The sequence below is a fragment of the Calliphora vicina genome, chromosome 1, assembly GCF_958450345.1.
Source record: "Calliphora vicina chromosome 1, idCalVici1.1, whole genome shotgun sequence".
NCBI lineage: Eukaryota > Metazoa > Arthropoda > Insecta > Diptera > Calliphoridae > Calliphora > Calliphora vicina.
This window is the reverse complement of record NC_088780.1, coordinates 18,032,394-18,059,552: the sequence shown is the minus strand read 5'-3', so window position 1 is coordinate 18,059,552 and position 27,159 is coordinate 18,032,394. Positions and strand designations below refer to the sequence as shown.

At 22.7% G+C, this 27,159-nt stretch overlaps 1 protein-coding gene across 2 annotated transcripts in view; it reads left to right on the top strand.

Annotated features, from left to right (window-relative positions):
* msi (musashi) overlaps positions 1 to 27,159 on the top strand; it is a 365,786-nt gene that overhangs the window by 181,837 nt on the left and 156,790 nt on the right. The window contains exon 2 of one of the 2 annotated variants that reach the window (XM_065499231.1): positions 15,116 to 15,160. The exons of the other annotated variant lie outside the window; for it this stretch is intronic. Within the exon in view, the coding sequence (XP_065355303.1) occupies positions 15,116 to 15,160 (45 nt within the window). The remainder of the gene's footprint in view (positions 1 to 15,115; positions 15,161 to 27,159) is intronic. 2 annotated transcript variants of the gene reach the window in all.

The following is a 27,159-nucleotide window of genomic DNA, read 5'->3' as shown; positions in this document are numbered from 1 at the left end:
ATACAAAATTTTCTATCACAAAAATGTGTTATTCACAACACTTTCTATAAAAAAATTGTTATACTCGAAATTTTCTATAGAAAAAACTGTTATACATATAAATATCTGTAAAAAAATAGTCTTATACATAAAATTTTCTATAGAAAAAATAGTCATAAACAAAATATTCTATAAAAAAAACTAATATTTCTACAAAAAACTGTTATACACTGTTCAGTATAACAGTTTTTTTATACAAAACTGTTATACACATAATTTTTTCTGATTAAATGTTCTGCACAAAATGTGTTATACACTATAGAAAAAACTGATATACCTACAATGTTCAATAGAAAAAACTGTTATACAGAAACCATTCTGAAGACAAAATTGTTGCAAACAAAATTGTTCAAAAAAACTTTTATAAAAGAAATTCTCTATGGAAAAAATGTCTATAAAAATACTGTTATACACAAAATTGTGTATAGAAAAAATCTGTTATACACAACACTTTCTATAAAAAAATGTTATACTAGAAATTTTCTATAGAAAAAACTGTTATACACAAAAATTTTATAGAACTAAAAGTTTTACATACAATTTTCTACAGAAAAAAATATTGTAACAACAATATGCTTTAGCAAAAACTGTTATACACAAATTTTCTATACAAAAAAAAATAAACTGTTATACAAAACTTTTTCTATATGAAAACCAAAAATTTCTATAAAAAACTGTTATAATAAAATGTTTCTATATATAAAACTGTTATACACAAAAATTCTATAGAAATAAATGTTTTAGACAAAATTTTCTATATAAAAAAACTATTATACACAAATTTTCTATATAAATAAAACTGTTATACACAAACATTTCTATAGGAAAAACTGTTACACGCAAATTTGTCTATAGAAAAAATATAATACACAAAAAGTGTCTGTAAATAATACTGTAAATACTGTTATGCGCAAACATTTCTATAGCTAAAAACTGTAATACACAAATTTTCTATAGAAAAAAAACTGTTAGACACAACTTTTTCAATAGACAAAATATTATACAGAAAATTTTCTATATAAAATATTGTCAATATTGTTATAGCTAAAACTGGTCTACACAACTTTTTCTATATGAAAAACTGTTATATACAAAGTTTTCTATAAAAAAACTGTTATACTTAAAATTTTCTATATATAAAACTGTTATACACAAAAATTATATAGAAATAAATGTTTTAGACACAATTTTCTATATAAAAAAACGTCGTACACAAATCTTCTATAGAATATAGAAACTTTTCTATAGGAACTTTTCTATAGGAAAAACTGTTACACGCAACTTTTTCTATTGAAAAAATATACATAATTCACAAATATTGTCTATAAATAATACTGTAAATACTGTAAATACTGTTATACGCAAACATTTCTATAGCAGAAACTGTTATACACAAGTTTTTCTATAGACAAAATATACAAACAATTTTCTATAAAAAATATTGTTATAGCAAAAACTGTTATACACAAATTTTCTATAGAAAAAAAACTGTTATACACAACTTTTTCTATATGGAAAACTGTTATATACAAAATTTTATATAAAAAAACAGTTATACTAAAAATTGTCTATATATAAAACTGTTATACACACAAATTCTATAGAAATAAATGTTTTAGACAAAAATAAAAACACGTCGTACATAAATTTTCTATAGAAAAAAAACTGTTATACACAAACCTTTTTATAGAAAAAATATAATACACAAAAATTTTCTGTAAATAATACTGTAAATACTGTTATACGCAAACATTTCTATAGCAATAACTGTTATACACAAATTTTCTATAGAAAAAAATTGTTATAAGCAACTTTATCTATAGAAAAAATATAATACACAAAATTTTCTATAAAAAATACTGTAAATACTGTTATACGAAAAAAATTCTATTGCAAAAACTGTTATACACAAATTTTCTATAGAAAAAAAATGTTATAAGAAATTTTTCTATATGAAAAACTGTTACACACAACTTTTTCTATAGAAAAAATCTGTTATACCTAACACTTTCTATAAAAAACTGTTATACTCGAAATTTTCTATAGAAAAAAATCTGTTATACACAAAAGTTCTATACAAATAAAGGTTTTACACAAAAATTTCTACATAAAAAACATCATACACAAAATTTTCTTTAGCTAAAACTGTTATACACAAATTTTTCTATACAAAAAAAAACTTTTTCTATAGAAAAAATATAATACACAAAATTTTCTATAAAAAATACTGTTATACGCAAAAATTTCTATTGCAAAAACTATTATACAAAAATTTTCTATAGAAAAAAATTGTTATACTGAAATTGTTCTATATGATAAACTGTTATACACAAGTTTTTCTATAGAAAAAATCTGTTATACACAACACTTTCTATAAAAAAACTGTTATACTCGAAATTTTCTATAGAAAAAATCTGTTATACACAAAAGTTCTATACAAATAAAGGATTTACACAAAAATTTCTACATGAAAAAACATCATACACAAAATTTTCTTTAGCTAAAACTGTTATACACAAATTTTCTATAGAAAAAAAACTGTAATGCACAAATTTTTCTATAGGAAAAACTGTTATACATAACTTTTCTATAGAAAAAATATTATATAAAAAATTTTCTATAAAATATACTGTAAATACTGTTATACACAAATTTTCTATAAAAGAAACTGTTATACTAAAATTTTCTATATATAAAATTGTTATACAAATAAATGTTTTACACAAAATGTTCTACATTTCTATAGAAAAAACTGTTATACACAAATTTTTTTACAGAAAAATACAGTTTACTAGACATTTTCTATAGAAAATGCTTGTATACAAATATTTTTTTTACAGAAAATCTTGAATACTTGATTTTTTATGTAGATAATTCTGTTACACGAAATTTTCTGTACAAAAAATGTCAAAATCGGAAAAAATATTTTTTAACGCAAATTTTTTTTCACAAAAAAAAAATTTAAAAAACCAAAAAAAAAATTTTTAAAATTTAAAAAAAAAAAATTTTGTTTACCTAAAAATATTTAAAATTTTTTGACCTATATCTGGATTACTAAGACATTAATATAGACAATATGGATATCTAATGATAGATATTGCAAAGACATTTGCAACGACGTATATAAGACCATAGTAAGTTGGACCTACAATGGGTCAAAATCGGAAAAAAAATTTAACCCGAATTTTTTTTTCAAAAAAAAAATTAAAAAAACAAAAAAAAAATTTTAAATTTAAAAAAAAAATTTAAAATAACAATCGAAAAATTTTTTTCCAAAAAATGAAAAAAACAACTGGAAAAAAAATTAAATTTTGTTTACCTAAAAATATTTAATATTTTGAAGAATAATTTGGTGAAGGGTATATAAGATTCGGCACAGCCGAATATAGCCCTCTTACTTGTTTTTCATTTCATCTTGTTTATATCCTTAATTTATCCCCTTAATTTTCAGCATCACAAACTAATTTCCATTTTATCTCTTTCTTCTCTTTGCAGGTAAATTTCTCTCAGCTTTAAATTGCAATCTTATACAAAATGTTAACTGTTTTGGTAATTGAGTTGGTTTAAGGTTTGTGTTGCTGTTGTTGTGGTGTGGTGTAGTTATGAGTTTCTTTTTCATGTGGTTGTAGACATCTCATCTCTCTGCCTCTCGCTCTCTCTCACTCATTCGATACATATATTTAAATAAACGAAAATGTAAATCAACAACTAATTAAGCTGTGGAAACAGGTGTTTGCATAAAATTATCATACGAAATTAAAACATACTTAACGAATGCAATATTTTAAACAAATTTCATAATATAATAAAATAAATTAGATATTTTAAACATAAAATTATTAACATTTTTAAAGCAAAAAATTATTTTTTTCAACATGAATTGATTTTTATTTATTGTGTTTCTAATATTGTTTTTGCTAGTTTATAATGATTTGGAAAACAATCCTCATCATCATCATTCAAATCAAATAGTCATTGGTTTTCCAACGGAAATTAAAAATGTTTGAAAAAATTTATATTTTTATTTGTAATTTTTTGCATGTTTTGTTAGATTTTATTGTTTTTTTTGCATTGTGTGCGGTTAAAGACAAATTTGAATTTGGAATACATTTGGAGTGGATTTTGTCAACAATTTTTAGCTGTTAGCCGGCAAACTAAAAGCAGGAAAAGGAAAATGCGAATTAATTTCCGTTTAAAATATAGAATTTTGTAAACAGCTAATTATTTATAAGGAATTTACTTATTAAATGTTAAATTAAGAGATAAAAATAAATTTGTAGAAATATATTTTAAGGGCTTTACATTATTTTAGAGGTTTATGATTTTAGCTATTGCAAAAATGAAAAAAATAGAAATACATTTTTTTAAATTCGATTTTTTAGATTTTTTTTAACAAATTTATGTAAATTTTTTATTTACTTTTTTTTAAATAAAAAATTACACAAGTTTAACTGAAATTTTATAAAATATATATGAAGCAATATTAATTTTTTTTAAATTTTTTTGATAGTCAAAGTGTTAATCTATTGATTTATGAAAAAATATTTTGCGATTTTTAATAAAACATTAAAAATTTAGCATTTTGTAAACAGAGACTTTTTGTGGTATTTAAATAAAAATTTAGTAAAGTTTGGCTAAAAATTATAGAAATATATATTACACGAATCAATTAATTTTACATTTTCCTGATAGTTTATGATCTTAGCTATTGGATTGGGAAACAAAATTTTGCGAAATTGGAAAAAAAAATTTCAAATTTTTATATTTTTGAAAATGCCTCTGTTTTAGATTTTTTTTATAACAAAAATTAACCAAGTTTGACTGAAATTTTATAAAATATATATGAAACGAAACAAACAATATTGGTATTTTTCATAAGTTCCTGTGTTCAACTATTGATTACTGAAGGAAAATTTAGATTTTTGGCAAAAATTTCTAAATTATTTAATTTAGAAAATTTAAATTTTTTTCTTATTTTAAAGGAAATTTACCAAAGTTTGGCTAAAAATTATAGAAATATATATTAAGCCAATCTGTTAATTTTACATTTTCCTGGTAGTTTATGATCTTAGCTATTGGATTGGGAAACAAAATTTTGCGAAATTGAAAAAAAAGTTTTAAATTTTTATATTTTTGAAAATGTCTCTTTTTTAGATTTTTTTTTTATATCAAAAATCAACCAAGTTTGACTGAAATTTTAAAATATATATATGAATCGAAACAAACAATTTAGGTATTTTTCAAAAGTTCCTGTGTACAACTATTAATTACTGAAGGAAAATTTAAGTTTTTGGCAAAAATTTTAAAATTATTTAATTTAGAAAATTTTAATTTTTTTCTTATTTTAAAGGAAATCTACCAAAGTTTAGCTAAAAATTATAGAAATATATATTAAGCCAATCTGTTAATTTTACATTTTCCTGGTAGTTTATGATCTTAGCTATTGGATTGTGAAACAAAATTTTGCGAAAGTGGAAAAAAAGTTTAAAATTTTTATATTTTTGAAAATGTCTCTTTTTTTAAATTTTTTTTATATCTAAAATTTACCAAGTTTGACTGAAATTTTAAAAAATATGTATGAATAGAAAGGAATAATTTAGGAATTTTTTAAAAGTTCCTGTGTTCAACTATTACAAAATTATTTAATTTAGAAAATTTTAATTTGTTTCTTATTTGAAAAGAAATCTACCAAAGTTTGGCTAAAAATTATAGAAATATATATTAAGCCAATCTGTTAATTTTACATTTTCCTGATAGCTTATGATCTTAGCTATTGGATTGGGAAACAAAATTTTGCGAAGTTGGAAAAAAAGTTTAAAATTTTTATATTTTTCAAAATGTCTCTTTTTTAAATTTTTTTTATATCTAAAATTAACCAAGTTTGACTGAAATTTTAAAAAATATGTATGAATAAAAAGGAATAATTTAGGAATTTTTTAAAAGTTCCTGTGTTCAACTATTGGTTACTGAAGGAAAATTTAGGTTTTTGGCAAAAATTACAAAATTATTTAATTTAGAAAATTTTAATTTGTTTCTTATTTTAAAGGAAATCTACCAAAGTTTGGCTAAAAATTATAGAAACATATATTAAGTCAATCTGTTAATTTTACATTTTCCTGGTAGTATATGATCTTAGCTAATAGATTGTGAAAAAAAGTTTTGCGAAATTGGAAAAAAAAATTAAAATTTTTATATTTTTGAAAGGGTATATTTTTTTGATTTTTTTTTATAACAAAAATCAACCAAGTTTGACAGAAATTTTAGAAAATATATATGAATAAAAGGGATTTTTTAAAAGTTCCTGAGTTCAACTATTGATTATTACTGGAAGAATATTTTGGCAAAAATTTCAAAATTATTTAATTTAGAAAATTTTATTTTTTATCTTATTTTAAAGGAAATCTGCCAAAGTTTGGCTAAAAATTATAGAATATATATTAAGCCAATCTGTTAATTTTACATTTTCCTGGTAGTATATGATCTGAGCTATTGGATTGTGAAAAAAAGTTTTGCGAAATTGGAAAAAAAAATTAAAATTTTTATATTTTTGAAAAGTTCTATTTTTTTGATATTTTTTATAACAAAAATCAACCAAGTTTGACTGAAATTTTAGAAAATATGTATGAAACGAGTTCAACTATTGATTACTGGAAGAAAATTTTGGTTTTTGGCAAAAATTTTCAAATTTATTTAATTTAGAAAATTTTAATTTTTTTCTTATTTTAAAGAAAATTTACCAAAGTTTGGCTAAAAATTATAGAAATATATATTAAGCCAATCTGTTAATTTTACATTTTCCTGGTAGTTTATGATCTTAGCTATTGGATTGTGAAAAAAAAATTTGCGAAATTGGAAAAAAACTTTAAAATTTTTATATTTTTGAAAAGTTCTATTTTTTTGGATTTTTTTTATAACAAAAATTACCCAAGTTAGGCTGAAATTTTAAAAAATATATATGAATCGAAACAAACAATTTAGGTATTTTTCAAAAGCTGCTGAGTTCAACTATTGATTACTGAAGAAAAACTTAGGTTTTTGGCAAAAATTACAAAATTATTTAATTTAGAAAATTTTAATTTGTTTCTTATTTTAAAGGAAATCTACCAAAGTTTGGCTAAAAATTATAGAAATATATATTAAGCCAATCTGTTAATTTTACATTTTCCTGGTAGTATATGATCTTAGCTATTGGATTGTGAAAAAAAGTTTGGCGAAATTGAAAAAAAAATTTAAAATTTTTATATTTTTGAAAAGTTCTATTTTTTTTTGATTTTTTTTATAACAAAAATCAACCAAGTTTGACTGAAATTTTAGAAAATATATATGAATAAAAACGAATAATTTAGGTATTTTTCAAAAGTTCCTGAGTTCAACTATTGATTACTGGAAGAAAATTTTGGTTTTTGGCAAAAATTTAAAATTTATTTAATTTAGAAAATTTTAATTTTTTTCTTATTTTAAAGGAAATCTACCAAAGTTTGGCTAAAAATTATAGAAATTTATATTAAGCCAATCTGTAAATTTTACATTTTTCTGGTAGTATATGATCTTAGCTATTGGATTGTGAAAAAAAGTTTGGCGAAATTGGAAAAAAAATTTAAAATTTTTATATTTTTGAAAATGTCTCTTTTTTTGATTTTTCTTTATATCAAAAATGAACCAAGTTTGACTGAAATTTTAGAAAATATATATGAATAAAAACGAACCATTTAGGAAATTTTTAAAAGATCCTGTGTTAAGCTATTGTTCATTGGAAAGAAATTTTGCGTTTTTGGCAAAAATTTCAAATTTATTTAATTTAGAAAATTTTAATTTTTTTCTTATTTTAAAGAAAATTTACCAAAGTTTGGCTAAAAATTATAGAAATATATATTAAGCCAATCTGTTAATTTTACATTTTCCTGGTAGTTTATGATCTTAGCTATTGAATTTTGAAAAAAAAATTTGCGAAATTGGAAAAAAAGTTTAAAATTTTTATATTTTTGAAAAGTTCTATTTTTTTGATTTTTTTTATAACAAAACTTACCAAAGTTTGACTGAAATTTTAAAAAATATCTATGAATAAAAACGAAACATTTAGGAATTTTTTAAAAGATCCTGTGTTAAGGTATTGTTTACTGGAAAAAAATTTTGCGTTTTTGGAAAAAATTACAAAATTGTTTAATTTTGAAAATTTTAATTTTTTTCTTATTTAAAACAAAATTTACCAAAGTTTGATACAAATTAATAGAAATATATATTAAGCCAATCTGTTAATTTTATATTTCCCTGGTAGTACTTGATTTTAGCTATTGGATAGTGAAAAAAAGTTTTCGAAATAGAAAAATTGTTTAATATAAAAATATGTTTGAAAATTTCTCTTTTTTTGTTTTTTCTTTATATCAAAAATTACCCAAGTTTGGCTGAAATTTTAGAAAATATATATAAATCAAAAAAAACAATTTAGGAATTATTTAAAAGACCATGTATTAACCTATTGATTACTGCAAAAAAAATTTGGTTTTTGGCAAGAAGTTCAAAGTTGTTTAGTTTTGAAAATTTGATTTTTTTCTTATTTTAAAGGAAATTTATCAAAGTTTGGCAAAATTAATAAAAATATATATTAAACGAAAGTCTTAATTTTAAGTACTCTTGATAGAACGTGTGTTAAGTTATAAGATTTTGCAAGAAAATTTTGCGATTTTGAATATAATGATTTGAAATTTTTAATTTAAAAAAATTCATATAAAAAAAAATACCAAATTTGATAGAGATTTTTAAAACAATTTATATTAAACAAAACTTTTAGCTTTACACTATTTTTGTAGATCGTGATTTTAGCTCTTGGCTTGTAAAAGAAAATTTTGCGATTTAAGAAAAAAAATTTAAAAAATTAACAATTTGAAAAATTATTAATTTTTTCTTACTTAAAAAAAATTTTACTAAAGTTTGGCCATTACATTCATGAAATAATATATTAAGAGAAGCAGTTATAACATTTCTTTGATAGACCCTGTGTTAACCTTTAGGATTTTAAGATTTTGGAAAAAAAAAATTGACGTGTCATTTTTGCAAAAAAGTGATAATTTTCTCAGGCTCATATCTTGCCAACAGTTCGGAATTTTGATTTAATTTCTGAGGCAAAGTTGTAGCCCTTGTCATAAAGAACAAAAATTGTCAACATATAAAATCAAAAAAACTTCATCTTCAAGATGAAAATCACAACCCCATAATAGTTATAGATAGCGGCCATGTCCGTCTGTATGTTGAAATCAACTTTCCGTAGCCCTCAAATAACTTTCATACATGACTGATACATTAATATATTCGCTATAGTAATACTTAGGTTGCTATTTAAGAATAAAGAAAATCGGCCCACAAATACCTGAGATATAAGCAAAAAACTGCGACTACCTCGATTTTTTAAAATTATTTTTTTACCAAAATTTTTTTTATACAATTTATCTTATAGTTTATTTTGGTGAAGGTTATGTAAATTATTCATCAGAAAAAATATTGTGCGATTTTTTTTATAAATTTTTAATTTTCCAACCCTTAACCTCTCTTATTTTGTTTTCCTTTTAATTAATTAGTTGATTTAATTTTATTGTCATAAATTTTTCATCTGTTGCCAAACCAAAAGTGTCATTTTCAATTATATATTTAAATAATCTATGTTTTTTTTACTCTTTTTTTATTTGGTAGTCATAAATATTTGTTTCTCTTTTTTTCCAGTAATAATAAATAAAATCAATAGTTTTATTGGGAAAAATAAACAAAATTAAACTTTAACCGATTTTTATATGTTTCGCTTTATTTATTTGTAAAATTACAATTAATAAATTTTATTAAAAACCACAGCATGTGTTTTTTTTTCTGTTATTATTTTATAGTATTTTATCTGTGTTGTCAGTTTATTTTCACTTCAGGAAAAAAAAACAACCTCAACATATAAACTGATTAAAGAATTGTGTAATTTTTATCATAAAGTTATAATTAAATTTAAATATTTAATGTTAATAATAAATACAGAAATATAGCAATTATTTTAAAAGGTAAATTTGAAATATTTTTTTTTTTAATTTGAAAGTTTTCGTATTTATTTTTGTGTTTAAAATTCTTAATTTTCTATAAAATTGCTGGATTTTAATGATATTTTAAACTATTATTTGTGTACTGATGTTTTAATTTAACAAGTTTAACCAGAATTTGTTAAAAAAGTCAAAGAAATCTTTAAAAAAAGGAATTCTTTTCATGGAAATATAACCATATAAGGACACCACTACGTGGTAAAAGACCAAAAAAAGAAAAAGACCCGTGTCTCCCAGTTTTGCCCAAAGTCATGCACTTTTTTTTGCAAAAAAGTGATAAATTTCTCAGTTTCATATCTTGCAAACGGTTCGGAATTTTGATTTATTCTGTGAGGGAAAGTTGTAGCCCTTGTCATAAAGAACAAAAATTGTGAACATATTAAATCAAAAAAACTTCATCTTCAAGATCAAAATCGCAAAAAACTAAACTAAAACAAGTAAAAGAGCTATATTCGGCTGTGCCGAATCTTATACCCTTCACCAAATTATACTTCAAAATACAAATTTTAAATTTAGGTAAACAAAATTTATTTTTTTTTCCAAAGTAGTTTTTTTCATTTTTTGGGAAAAAATTTTTCTAATTCTTATTTTAAATTTTTTTTTTTTTTTAAATTTAAAATTTTTTTTTTTTTTAAATTTAAAATTTTTTTTTTTTAAATTTAAAAATTTTTTTTTTTGGTGAAAAAAAAAATTCGGGTTCAAAATTTTTTTTCCGATTTTGACCCATTGTAGGTCCAACTTACTATGGTTTTATATACGTCATTGCAAAGGTCTTAGAAATATCTATCATTAGATATTCATATTGTCTATATTAATGACATAGTAATCCAGATATAGGTCAAAAATCGAGGTTGTCCTGGTTTTTTCCTCATATCTCAGCCATTCGTGGACCGATTTTGCTGATTTTAAATAGCAAACTTCTCGAAAGCATGTCTGACAGAATTATGGAAGATTTGGATAACGAAGATATCTGGGGTCTTCAGAAAATTGATTTCAACAGACAGACGGACGGACAGACAGACGGACATGGCTTAATCGACTCCGCTATCTATAATGATCCAGAATATATATACTTTATAGGGTCGGAAATGAAAAATGTAGAAATTACAAACGGAATGACAAACATATATATAGCCTTCTCACGAAGGTGAAGAGTATAAAAAGACGAAACAAATTTTTTTAAAGCTGCCTAAAAGTATGCTTTAGTTTATAATAATTTATGGCCCAAAACACTTAATTTTTCTTACTAACTTATATGACCTACCTAAACTGTGTTAAGAATCATTCCTAGGAAGTTCATATGTTCTAGAAAGTTGTTTATTGAGATCTTAGCTACATTTTTCTAGTTGATTGTTTTCTTGAATTTTGAACGGTTTGAACCTGAACAAGGGGAAAAAGGTAAAAAAATGGAATTTTTTAAAGTTTTTTGCGATTTTTATTCTGAAGATGAAGTTGTTTTGATTTTATATGTTCACAATTTTTGTTCTTTATGACAAGGGCTACAACTTTTCCTCAGAGAGTAAATCAAAATTCCAAACTGTTTGCAAGATATGAGCCCGAGAAAATGATCAATTTTTTGCAAAAATGACAACGAGGGAACAAATATTTGGGGGCCCATAAAAAAAGTGCATAACTTTGGGCAAAACTTTTTGGTCTCTTATCACGAAGAGGTGTCCGTATATGGTTATATTTCCATGAATCAAAAAATTAGACACAGTGAAAGTCAAAGAAATCTTCTAAAAAGGAACTTTTTTTTTATAATCAAATTAAGTGGTCCCCTTATTATCACAACCCTTTATTAAAAATATTTCTGTTTTAAATCTAGGCCTTTGTTTAATTTTAATATTATTTTTAGTGTGTATTTTGGTTTGTGGTGGTTTTTTTTTAATGGAAATTTATTTGTAAATATTGTATTTTTTTTATAACTATTTTATTTAGTTTAATGTCATTATCTTTTTTTTGCCATGGTTGACCATATCTCTACTATTAAATCATTAATTAATTAATATATTAAATATAAATTGTCATTGTGTGTGCATTTTATTATTAAATTATAAAGTATATTTTTTGTTTTTTTATTTTGTATAAATTATTTATAGTTGTTAGGCTGTAATTTATATTGCTTTTTTCTCTCTATAATATATTGTTATTAAATATATGAAAGTGTGAAATAAATTTATTTATAAATAATTGAAATAATAATTAAAGTAAGATTATTGAATAATATTAACATAAATTTGTTAAAAATATTATTATACAGAGTTTTTTGTTTTGTGCAATTTAAGGAAATATTATGAAAAATAAAGAGAGAGAGGATAATTGATGTAGACAGTTGTAAGGAGAGAAAAATTATGGAAAAATATTTTAGAGTTTTGGAGTTATTTTAAATCAATTTGAATTAATGAATTAATCAAGAATTTGGTTTAAAAAATTATTACATATTAAATTATATAACATCCATTACCAAACTACTTCCAAGTAATGCAAACGGTATTAAGTAGTTAATGAAAAGTAACTGGTTTAGCAATTGCATGACATTACCATGTTTTGTATGGGCAGTTTAGATCTATTTAATTATGGAAAATATTATTTTGGAGATTTAAGAAATTTCCTGAAAATTTGAAAAATCGTTTTTTTTTTCTTCTAAAAAAATTTAATTTGTCAAAATATTTAAAAAATATATATTATGTAATATAATTGATTTCAACATTTTCTAAAAGCTTTTAATTTTATCTTTCGAAGTATAAAAAAATATTTTCAGATTTTTCTAAAAATTTTCCAATTTTTAAAACATTAGAAAATCACCTTTTTTTACAAAAAAAAAATATTTTTGAATTTTAGTGGCTTATTAAAAAAATATATATTAAACGAATTTATTTATTTCAGCATTTTCTAAAAGTTCTTAATTTTATCTTTCGAAATATGAAAAAATATTTTCGGATTTTTGTAAAATATCAATTTTTTTATAAATTGAAAAATCACTTTTTTCCAAAAAAAAAAAAAAAAAAAAAATCAAAAAATTTTTGGAAAATTTGAGCCAATATAAAACAAATATATATTAAGCGAAATTGTTTATTTCACTTTTTTTTAATAGGTCATGATTTTATTTATCGATTTATGAAAAAATGTTTTACGATTTGGTTCAAAAATAATACAATTTTGAAAATTTTCAGAATTTGAAAAATTGCTGTTTTACTCATTACGATATTGTTAATTTCTCTTAATTTTGTTTACAGTTTCAAAAACAAATATTTCAATATTTCTGGAAAATTTCAAAGTGTTTAATAATTTGAAATTTCACTTTTCTACTAATTTTTTTCACCAATAATTTCTTGATTTTGCATATTTAAAGACATTTCTATGAACTAGATCTAAATTAACTTAACATTATCTATCTATATATATAAAAATGAATTGGTCTATGTATGTAATGTCATCACCTGAGAACGACTGGAGCGATTTAGCTGATTTTTTTTTATTCGATTCGAAATTTTCAGGAGATGGTTTGTAAAGAAAAAAATTCATAAATTCCGGGTAAAACTCTTATTTGTGAGTACAGTCAACTGTAATAAAAAAGCTCCCTAAAGTATGCAGTAAAAATTTAGATATTTTATTTGCAAATAAATAAGAACAGACAGGTGTATGTGGGTTGGAGAAATTTGAAGAACTTAGTAAATGCTACCAGGCGAAGCTGGGGCGATCAACTAGTTTGAAATAAAATGGAGTCATATATTTGCTTTTTTATTAAAAATTATATTAAGCATTAATACATTTATTTTTAGCTTTCTGGCATTTTTTATAACTTTAAATCACTTTTGTTTTGGAAACATCTTTCTTAAACATAATTTAGCCTTAATTCTTTCTTTCAACCAACCTTGACATTAAACCTTTGACTTTAATTACTTTATAAATAAAATTATAACAATTCGTTCCAATTTCTATTTCAAACTCACATCCCCAACCTTTATTTATTGTGCGCTTTTTTTCTATCAAATGATTTCCCTCCCTCTACTTAAACAGCTGTGTTTAAGTAGTTTCTTTACTTTATCCTTAAAACTGTCATAAATTTGGCAAATAATTTTTAAAGGCTGCTTTTCAAAACACAACTGAAATATAATAAAAAAAAAGAACATTAAACAGTAACTTAATCAGCTTTATATTTCTTTAGTAATTAAAAAAAATATGTTTTTTTTTATTTTATAAATCATATTGAAGGATGTAAAGCAGTGGTCGGCTTAAAGAGTATATGAAATCTAGATTATAATTACTTCGCTGTTGTAATCCAACCAGCCATTGAAGTTAATAATACAAATAATTTAAATGCAAATTTGTTTTTTAAAATTAATACAAATTTGTATAATAAATAAAATAAAACAATGTTTGATTATACCTCGTCAAAGTGTGTTTAAAACACTCTCACAAGAAAAATACAAAACCGATATTAATAAAATTTATGAAAAACTTTTCATTAATATCCTAAATAGTTTGGTATTAAAAACCATCTAAATCCTGCCAGTAGAAAGAAAGTTATAAATAAATATAAAGAAAACTGATTTTCAAAGGATATTTTAGCAGAATCTCAAAAGGACTTTAGAGAGATTTCATGGCAGCATTTTAGGGGAAAAACTTATAGCTACATTTATCTCTTCTATAAGATTATTTTTCTAGAACTGAATGACATAAGTAGTATTTTCAGTTGGTAGAGAAGTGATTTTCCTTTTCAAATTGCAATTAAAAAACTCTGTATAATAAAATTTTTAATATAAAAATTAATAAAAATATATATAAAAAAATAATCACTTGCCTGCTTACAATACAAAAGTTTTGTCATATTAATTAAATATTTACTTATCTTTGATTTAATTAAAACTATAAAATATTTATAATAAAATTTGTAATCAAATCATTTTATATTTTAATTTAAAATATTTAGAACATTTTAAAGTAACTTTTATAGAGACCACAAACCAACAATTTTCTCTTTTCTCTGATTTTTATTATTGCAGGTTTCAGACACCCATAAAAGCATTCGCCTGCCTAACAACGCCCAGGTGAGTGAATTTTGAATCCATTAATAAAAGAAAAGAAAACTGTTTTTTTATAACTTTATAACTTTACAATCGTACAACTTTATATCATTATACAAATTATTCGATTAAAAAAACCGGGTTTTAATTATTCGAATAAAAATTCGATTTTTGTGTTTCGTTAATAATATTTAGATGAAATTTATTATTTCAGAAATTAAATTTCATTATGCGATTAAAAATCCGGGTTAGAATTATTCGATTAATTAAATTCGAGATTAATAAATAAAGAATTTGTTTGTTTTCTAAAAAATTAACAAATTTATTTATTATTTATTCGAATAAAATTAAAATTATTCGAATAATAAAAAATCGCTTCTTATGTTTCGTTAATAATAATTAAAAGAAATTTATATGAAATCTTAGAATTCTTTTAAATTAAATTTCATTATTCGTTTAAAAACCCCGGTTAAAATTAATGAAAATAAAAACTTTTCTTATAATATGTAAATTTCATTATTCGATTAAAAATCCGGGTTAAAATTATTCGATTAATTAAAATTTTTATATTTCGAGATTAATAAAATTAAAGAATTTGTTTGTTTTCTAACTATTTAACAAATTTTATTATTAATTCGAATGAAATTGAAATTAAACGATTAATAAAAAACCGGATTTCAATTATTCGAATAACAAAAATATCCTTTTAATGTTTCGTTAATAATAATTAGAGGAAATTTTTATGAAATTAAATTTCATTATTCGATTAAAAATCCGGGTTAAAATTATTCGATTAATTAAAAACGGTATTTATATTACGTATCAATAAAATTAAAGAATTTGTTTATAATATGTAATGTTTTCTAACAATTCAACAAATTTTATTCTTTATTCGAATAAAATTCAAATTTTTCAATTAACAAAAAACCAGGTTTTAATTATCGAATACAAAAAATTCTGTTATAACTTTACAAATTTATAATTTTATAACTTTACAATCGTACAACTTTATAACTTAATAACTTTACAACTTTATAACTTTATAACTTTATAACGTTATAACGTTATAACTTTATAACTTTATAACTTTATAACTTTATAACTTTATAACTTTATAACTTTATAACTTTATAACTTTATAACTTTATAACTTTATAACTTTATAACTTTATAACTTTATAACTTTATAACTTTATAACTTTATAACTTTATAACTTTATAACTTTATAACTTTATAACTTTATAACTTTATAACTTTATAACTTTATAACTTTATAACTTTATAACTTTATAACTTTATAACTTTATAACTTTATAACTTTATAACTTTATAACTTTATAACTTTATAACTTTATAACTTTATAACTTTATAACTTTATAACTTTATAACTTTATAACTTTATAACTTTATAACTTTATAACTTTATAACTTTATAACTTTATAACTTTATAACTTTATAACTTTATAACTTTATAACTTTATAACTTTATAACTTTATAACTTTATAACTTTATAACTTTATAACTTTATAACTTTATAACTTTATAACTTTATAACTTTATAACTTTATAACTTTATAACTTTATAACTTTATAACTTTATAACTTTATAACTTTATAACTTTATAACTTTATAACTTTATAACTTTATAACTTTATAACTTTATAACTTTATAACTTTATAACTTTATAACTTTATAACTTTATAACTTTATAACTTTATAACTTTATAACTTTATAACTTTATAACTTTATAACTTTATAACTTTATAACTTTATAACTTTATAACTTTATAACTTTATAACTTTATAACTTTATAACTTTATAACTTTATAACTTTATAACTTTATAACTTTATAACTTTATAACTTTATAACTTTATAACTTTATAACTTTATAACTTTATAACTTTATAACTTTATAACTTTATAACTTTATAACTTTATAACTTTATAACTTTATAACTTTATAACTTTATAACTTTATAACTTTATAACTTTATAACTTTATAACTTTATAACTTTATAACTTTATAACTTTATAACTTTATAACTTTATAACTTTATATCTTTATAACTTTATAACTTTATAACTTTATAACTTTATAACTTTATAACTTTATAACTTTATAACTTTATAACTTTATAACTTTATAACTTTATAACTTTATAACTTTATAACTTTATAACTTTATAACTTTATAACTTTATAACTTTATAACTTTATAACTTTATAACTTTATAACTTTATAACTTTATAACTTTATAACTTTATAACTTTATAACTTTATAACTTTATAACTTTATAACTTTATAACTTTATAACTTTATAACTTTATAACTTTATAACTTTATAACTTTATAACTTTATAACTTTATAACTTTATAACTTTATAACTTTATAACTTTATAACTTTATAACTTTATAACTTTATAACTTTATAACTTTATAACTTTATAACTTTATAACTTTATAACTTTATAACTTTATAACTTTATAACTTTATAACTTTATAACTTTATAACTTTATAACTTTATAACTTTATAACTTTATAACTTTATAACTTTATAACTTTATAACTTTATAACTTTATAACTTTATAACTTTATAACTTTATAACTTTATAACTTTATAACTTTATAACTTTATAACTTTATAACTTTATAACTTTATAACTTTATAACTTTATAACTTTATAACTTTATAACTTTATAACTTTATAACTTTATAACTTTATAACTTTATAACTTTATAACTTTATAACTTTATAACTTTATAACTTTATAACTTTATAACTTTATAACTTTATAACTTTATAACTTTATAACTTTATAACTTTATAACTTTATAACCTTTTTAAATTAAGCAAAACAATTTATTTTCAGAGTTTTGAATAGTTTATGTTTTAGAGTCTGCTTAATTTGACAGTCTAAATTTTAGACTGTCAAATTAAGCAGCTGCATGCTTCAATAAAACTTTAAAAAATTCGAAATAAATTTAGAAATTTTTAAAGCTGCCTAAAATTATGCTTTAGCTTATAATAATTTAATAGTTGGTCCAAAACACTTAATTCCTTTAGTTTTTTCTTACTAACTTATATTGACCTACCTAAACGGTGTTAAGAATCATTCCTAGGAAGTTCATATGTTCTAGAAAGTTGTTTATTGAGATCTTAGGTGCATTTTTGTAGTTGATTGTTTTCGTGAATTTCGAACGGTTTGCTACCTATGGACCTGAACAGGGGAAAAAGGTAAAAAAATGGATTTTTAAAAGTTTTTTGATATTGATCTTGAAGATAAAGTTTTTTTGATTTTATATGTTCACAATTTTTGTTCTTTATGATAAGGGCTACAACCGAACTGTTTGCAAGATATGAAACTGAGAAAATTATAAATTTTTTTGAAAAAATTACACCGAGGCCCCAAATCTTTTGGGGGCCCATAAAAAGTGCATGACTTTGGGCAAAACTGTTTTTTTTGGTCTTTGATCACGTAATGGTGTCCTTATATGGTTATTTTTTTTCCTGTAGCACTGTGTTATTTACTCAACTGTTTTTACATCCAATATCTATCGATTTATAAAGTTTTTTTTTCTCCTTTTTGCTAATTTTTTATTTATTTTCTAAGTTTTTTTTTTCGCTTTTGCACTCTATAATAAAAATTTGTGGCCATTAAAAGAAATTTTGATTCACAGTATGATTATGGCAGTTATTTTTGCTACTGCTGTTCCAAAACGGAAGTTGTTAAAATTACTGCTATACATGCACTTGTATGTTGTATAACTTGGAGCTGCTACTGCTACTCCTTCTCTGCCTTCTTCCTGTTTTCGCAGGTTCTAGATTGCGTGTTTAAATGTTGACTCGTGGTGTTTTGTTTCCAAAATATACTATGGATGTATATAGAAATTTCCTGTCTTGAAAGCAACTGGATAGGAAAACTGGTGGTGTGGAGGAAGTTGTTGTTCTTACCAGCTGGGATTTCTAGGCATTTGTGTGTGCAGAAAGAGAAGACAGATAAATATGAGAGTGAAATTAAAAGGTCCCTTTTGCGGATTTAAAAGCCAAAATACTTAAGAAATATATGTTTGCAGAAGTGTAGAAGAGAAGCCATAAAAATGAAAATAAAACACACGCCACTGACTGACTGACACACAAAAAAAAATCCTTAACAAAATTTCCATTTACTTCACCTTCTACACCTTTTAAATGTTTGCGGGTTTTCCTCTCTTTTCTACACTTAGTGGGCAAGACAGACGTTTTGGCAAATAAAAAAAAAAACAGAAAAATTAAAAACAAGCCATAAAAGCTATTGAATGTACGTACAACCAGCAAATAAAACCAACTGCAGCATGACTCAACATTGTGTAACATTTTCCAAGTCTAAAAAAAACCAAAAAAAAACTGGCAAAAAAATTTACCAAAATTGCTTTTTGTAGTTGGTTTATATTCCAGTTTGGCCACCAAATGCGGTCAATTTTCCATAAGGGAACGTTATTTAAAAGATAAAAAATAGCAAAAATAGACAACAAAAATTGCGTTTTTTTATACGCAGCCAAAAACTATGCCATAAAATTCATTAAAATCGAACACCTTAATGTGGGCTTTAAAATTTTACGACTTTATTACAACACACACAAATTTACTATAAACACAACATGGCCAAAACTAGGTTATAATTGTTTTCAAACTAGCTTTTTTTGTATTTTATAAAACACCTAAATGTATGCTTTAATTTACTTACAAAAAAACTATTTCTATCATTATAAACAGCAGCCAATTTTATACTGTAATATTTTTTTCTTGCCATTTTATACGTTTTTCTCTGTTTTCTTTTTACAAATAGCCTAAGTATGTCTCTCTTACCGCCAATAAGTTGTGTCAACTTTTGTAATTTATATAACCTAATGATGCTTTTAAATGCAAATTATTTATATTTATAGCCTGCGTTTAAAGTGTGTAGCTACAATAAATGTAGTGAAAAGTCTAAGGGAAACAAATATATTGTGTGATTTAAATAAAAATACCATTTTTTGAATTTTATAGCCCCTTAAAGTATGCAGCAATTATTTAAATTTCTTAACGCCTTATTTGCTATAAATATTTATGGAGTTCTTTCTTTAACTGGATTATAATTATTTTATAAACAAACAAATTTAAGAAAATGTTTCCCTTAAAGAAAACTGATTTTTTACTTTTTCAAACATCTGCCTGTATGTTGAAATCAACTTTACGTATCCCCAAAATAACTTACATACATGATTGATACATTAATATATTCGCTGAAGTGTAACTTAGATTACCATTTAAAATCGAGCATAATCGGCCCACAAATGGCTGAGATATAAGCAAAATACTACGACTACCTCGATATTGACCTGATTTTGTTCTATATCTGGATTTCGAAGTCATTAATATAGACAATATGGATATCTAATGATAGATATTTCAAAGAACTTTCCAATGACGTTTATAACGCCATAGCAATGTGGACCTTCAATGGGTCAAAATCGGGAAAAATATTTTTGAATGCAATTTTTTTTTTAATTAAAATTTTTTTTTTTTTAATTTTATGGTTCAAAATTGGGAAAAATATTTGTTTTACCATAAAATTGTTTCGTTCACTAATAAAATTTTTTAACAAAAAAAATATTTCCACCAAAAAATATGTTTAATCTTTTTCTTTAAGTATTATTCGGATGATGGGTAAATAACACAAAGCAACACGAAAAAAATAATCACTACGTGATAAAAGACCAAAAAAAATATACCCGTGTCTGCCAGTTTTGCCCAAAGTCATGCACTTTTTTTATGGGCCCCCAAAGATTTGGGGCTTCGGTGAAATTTTTTCATAAAAAAGTGATAATTTTCTCAAGCTCATATCTTGCAAACAGTTTGGAATTTTGATTTACTCTCTGAGGCAAAGTTGTAGCCCTTGCCATAAATAACAAAAATTGTGAACATATTAAATCAAAAAAACTTCATCTTCAAGATCAAAATCTCAAAAAACTTTAAAAAAATTCGATATTTTTTACTTTTTTTCCCCTGTTCAGGTTCATAGGTAGCAAACCGTTCAAAATTCAAAGAAACAATCAACTACAAAAATGTACCTTAGATCTCAATAAACAACTTTCTAGAACATTTGAACTTCCTAGGAAAGATTCTTAACACCGTTTAGGTAGTAAGAAAAAACTAAAGGAATTAAGTGTTATAAATTATTATAAAATAAAGCATACTTTTAGGCAGCTTTAAAAAAAATTATTTCTAAATTTATTTTTTGAAGTTTTTTTGCGATTTTGATCTTGTAGATGAAGTTTTTTGGATTTTATATGTCACAATTTGTGTTCTTTATGACAAGGGCTATAACTTTGCCTCACAGAGTAAATCAAAATTGTGAACTGTTGCAAGATATGAGCCTGAGGAAATGATCACTTTTTTGCATCGAGGCCCCAAATCTTTGGGGCAAAACTGGAAGACACGGGCCTTTTTTTATTTTTTATCACGTAGTGGTGTCCGTATATGGTTATATAAATCTCTTATTTGCTTTAAATTCATTTTGAATGTTTATTATACCCTACACCAACATAGTGGGGAGTGTATTATGCGTTTGTGCAGATGTTTGTAACGCCCAAAAATATTAGTCTAACACCCACCTTAAAGTATACCGATCGACTTAGAATCACTTTCTGAGTCGATTAAGCGATGTCCGTCCGTCCGTCTGGTCGGCTGGCTGGCTGGATGTCCATGTAAACCTTGTGCGCAGAGTACAGGTCGCAATTTTGAAGATATTTCGATCAAATTTGGTACATTTCGGCCCAAGGACCAAGCCTACTGAAACTGGCTGAAATGGGTCCATTATTTCACCTAGCCCCCATACAAATGTCCTCCCGAAATTGGACTTCATCGGTCATAAATGTTTAATTTATATATGTATCTCCACAAATTCCGCTCCAAATAAGTTTTATATACACAAAATTCATGTCACGAAATTTTGTTACGATCGGTCCATAATTAGTCATAGCTCCCATATAGACCCGCTTCCGAAAATCACTTTAACGTGCATAAATCGCTTAAAAATGTTGGTAAACACACAAAATTCAACATAGTTAACTTTAATATAGACATAAATCACACGACCGAATTTCATGGTGATCGGTCCATAATTGGTCATAGCCCCCATATAAGGCCCACTTCCAAAAATCACTCAAAAATATAAATTATTGAAATTTTAAAAGAAACATTTTTTTGCTCTTTTACTTAGTGTAGGGTATTATATGTCGGGCTTGACCGACCATACTTTCTTACTTGTTTTTATATATTTTTTTATTTTATATTTTGAAATTTATTTTCAATTAATCCATTTATACCTTGAGGTTGTTTTCCATCTTCATAAATCGTTGAAATACATTTCAGCCACATTTAATTAAACTGTATTTGATGAATTTATTTATTTAAATATTCACATATTTTATTTACAACTCCTAAAGGTATGCTTTACATTTTACACTTTTTGCTCCAGCCATATATTTATACTCAATTATTCTGTTTACACCTCATAATTTAAAGTTCTGTTTTTTATTTTGTATTGCATGTTCTTTAACACGTTTGCAGTTTTTTTCCACTCTACTATTAACATATTAATCCCGATAAAAATCTATAAAAAAAACAACATACACACACAACATATAAATACACATATAATTCACTTAAATGCGTTTAATTTAAATAAAGTGAAACAAAAAAAAAATAATATTTAAATAGTTTTTTGTCCTCCAAGCCATGGGAAATGAAAAGTATTTCAAGCCATATACAAGCTTAACAACTTCATTGTATTTTTACAGCCAGTCGGTCTGTAGTGGTGACAACGACATTGTGTACTTATTATAAGCTAAATGCCGTGTGAAATGTGTTACAAATTGCCAATAAAAATATTAAATGAAATTATCGTTGTATGCAGTTGTGTTATTAATATTCCCCAGACACGCCTACTATCAGCACGCATATTTTAAGTTAATATGAGTGAGATAAAATGCTGGCAAAATGGCATTTAAAATACATAGATATAAATAGCAAAGAGTTAATTGGTAAATGAAAATTAATGAGTAAAATAGAAAAATTATCAAAAAACAATAGCCTACTTTAAGGCTTAATTTATAATTCACTCTTTCTCCTTTAACTAAGCTTGAAAACTTAATATTTTCAAACGTAATTTAATTACAAAACATTTGTAAATTATAATTAAAGAATTCTTATTAAATTAAAGTAAATATGAAATACATTTTAACATATTTTTCAGCAAGCTTTCCTTAATTGTTGTTTGTGTGTATGTTTTTCAAAATATAATTGCATACTTAAATGTTACAACACGCATGTATACATGAAAACATTTTGTATTTCTACAATTGTATACAATTTTTAGCAAATAAAGTGTTAAAATAAAAAATAATTGCAGCATACTTTAGGGTAATGTATGATATTATTTTAATACATGGCCTACATTAAGGCTGAATTTAAGGAAAAAACAATTCAATTAAACATATGTATATTAAAATTGTAGCTTGTTTAAATATTTAATATTGTTATAATTGAAATTATTAAGAAATAATTTTATATACAATTTATGCTCAAAATATTTTAGTATTTTTTTTTTATAAAATAAACTAAAAACAAGTAAGAAAGTATGGTCGGTCAAGCCCGATCATATAATACCCTACACTAAGTAAAAGAGCAAAAACATTTTTCTTTTAAAATTTCAATAATTTATATTTTTGAGTGATTTTCGGAAGTGGGCCTTATATGGGGGCTATGACCAATTATTGACCGATCACCATGAAATTAGGTGGTGTGATTTGTGTCTATATGAAAGTTTACTATGTTGAATTTAGTGAGTATACCAACATTTTTAAGCGATTTATGTACGTTAAAGTGATTTTCGGAAGCGGGTCTATATGGGAGCTATGACTAATTATGGACCGATCGTAACAAAATTTGGTGACATGAATTTTGTATATATAAAACTTATTTGGAGCGAAATTTGTGGAGATACATTTATAAATTAAACATTTATGAGCGAAGGACATTTGTATGGGGGCTAGGTGAAATAATGGACCGATTTCAGCCAGTTTCAATAGGCTTGGTCCTTGGGTCAAAAAAATAATATGTACCAAATTTGATCGAAATATCTTCAAAATTGCGACCTGTACTCTGCGCACAAGGTTTACATGGACAGCCAGCCAGACGAACGGACGGACGGACATCGTTTAATCGACTCAGAAAGTGATTCTAAGTCGATTGGTATACTTTAAGTATGGGTGTTAGACTAATATTTTTGGGCATTACAAACATCTGCACAAACGCATAATACCCTCCCCACTATGGTGGTGTAGGGTATAATTAGAGAAGTTTGTTGCAAGATTAAAAAAATATATATGGAATTTTTGTATTTATTTTTACATTTTCTGAAAGCTTATGTCATTAGCTATCATTTGATGACAAAATACTTGCTAGTTATACTCAATAAATAAAGTTTTATACAATATAACATTAAGGGTTTTTTTGAAATAACCTAAAAATTTATAGGAATTTGAAGGATCATTAAAAAAATATAAATTGAAATCGTTTAAATATTTTTACTTTTTTCAATAGCTAATGTTGTTAGCTATTACATAAGAAAGAAAAATTTCATATTTATATGTTGTAAATAAAATATTAAGTCAAAATAATTTGTGTTTTTTTGGTGCAATAACCTTAAAAGTTTATTGAAATATTAAAACAAATATATACAAAATTATTGTATTTATTTTTATTATAACTGAAAGCTTATGTTATTGGCTTTGAGATAATGAAAAAATATTTTGCTAATTTTATTAAATATATAAAATTAGTGGCAAAAGAAAATTTAGGTTTTTTTCGAAATAACCTAAAAAAATTTTAGGAATTTGAAGGATCTTTAAAAAAATATAAATTGAAATAGTTTATATATTTTTACTTTTTTTAATAGCTAATGTTATTAGCTATCAGATAAGAAAGAAAAATTTTCATATTTATATTTTTTTATAGAAAATGTAAGCTTCAAATAATTTGTGTTTTTTTTTTCGGTGAAATAATACAAATTTTTGAAGTTTCTTGAAATATTAAAAAAATATATTCAAAATTATTGTTTTTATTTTTGTTTTAACTGAAAGCTTATGTTATTAGCTATCCAAAAATATCGAAATATTTTGCTATTTTCAAGGAATATATAAAATTTGTAATAAAAATCAAGTGAAGTATTTTTTCGAAATATTCTAAAAAATTATAGAATTTTGATAGATCATAAAAAATATATTTATTAAATTTTTTTATATATTTTTTAATTTTTTCGTATATAATGTTGTTAACTATTAACTAATAAAGAAATAATTTCATATTTATAATTTTTATATAAAATTTGTGCCCAAAATATTTTGCTATTTTTTTCCTCTAGATAACCTAAAATTTGTTAAAAGTTTAGGGGAATATTAAAAGAACTTATATTAATTGTTTGTATTTATTCTTACATTTTCGGAAAGCTTATGTCATTAGCTATCATATGATGACAAAATAGTTTGCTAGTTTTAGTAAATATATAAAGTTTCATGCAAAATAAAATTTAGGTTTATTTTGAAATAACCCAAAAATGTTTAAGAATTTCAAGGATCATTAAAAAAATATATATCGAAATTGTTTATATATTTTTATTTTTTTCAATAGCTAATGTTGTTAGCTATCACATAAGAAAGAAAAAATTTCATATTTATATTTTGTATATAAAATATTAGGTCAAAATAATTTGTGTTTTTTTGGTGAATAACCTTAAAAGTTTGTTGAAATATTAAAACAAATATATACAAAATTATTGTATTTATTTTTATTATAACTGAAAGCTTGTGTTATTGGCTTTGAGATAATGAAAAAATATTTAGCTAATTTTATTAAATATATAAAATTAGAGGCAAAAGAAAATTTAGGTTTTTTTCGAAATAACCTAAAAAATGTATAGGAATTTGAAGGATCATTAAAAAAATATAAATTGAAATAGTTTATATATTTTTACTTTTTTTAATAGCTAATGTTGTTATTTATTAGATAAGGAAGAAAAAAATTCATATTTATTTTTTTTATAGAAAATGTAAACTACAAATAATTTGTGGTTTTTTCGGTGAAATAATACAAATTTTTGAAGTTTGTTGAAATATTAAAAAAATATATTCAAAATTATTGTATTTATTTGTATTATAACTGAAAGCTTATGTTATTAGCTATCCAAAAATATCGAAATATTTTGCTATTTCAACAGAATATATAAAATTTGTAATAAAAATCAAGTGAAGTATTTTTTCGAATAAAATATTAGGTCAAAATAATTTGTGTTTTTTTGGTGAATAACCTTAAAAGTTTGTTGAAATATTAAAACAAATATATACAAAATTATTGTATTTATTTTTATTATAACTGAAAGCTTGTGTTATTGGCTTTGAGATAATGAAAAAATATTTAGCTAATTTTATTAAATATATAAAATTAGAGGCAAAAGAAAATTTAGGTTTTTTTCGAAATAACCTAAAAAATGTATAGGAATTTGAAGGATCATTAAAAAAATATAAATTGAAATAGTTTATATATTTTTACTTTTTTTAATAGCTAATGTTGTTATTTATTAGATAAGGAAGAAAAAAATTCATATTTATTTTTTTTATAGAAAATGTAAACTACAAATAATTTGTGGTTTTTTCGGTGAAATAATACAAATTTTTGAAGTTTGTTGAAATATTAAAAAAATATATTCAAAATTATTGTATTTATTTGTATTATAACTGAAAGCTTATGTTATTAGCTATCCAAAAATATCGAAATATTTTGCTATTTCAACAGAATATATAAAATTTGTAATAAAAATCAAGTGAAGTATTTTTTCGAATAAAATATTAGGTCAAAATAATTTGTGTTTTTTTGGTGAATAACCTTAAAAGTTTGTTGAAATATTAAAACAAATATATACAAAATT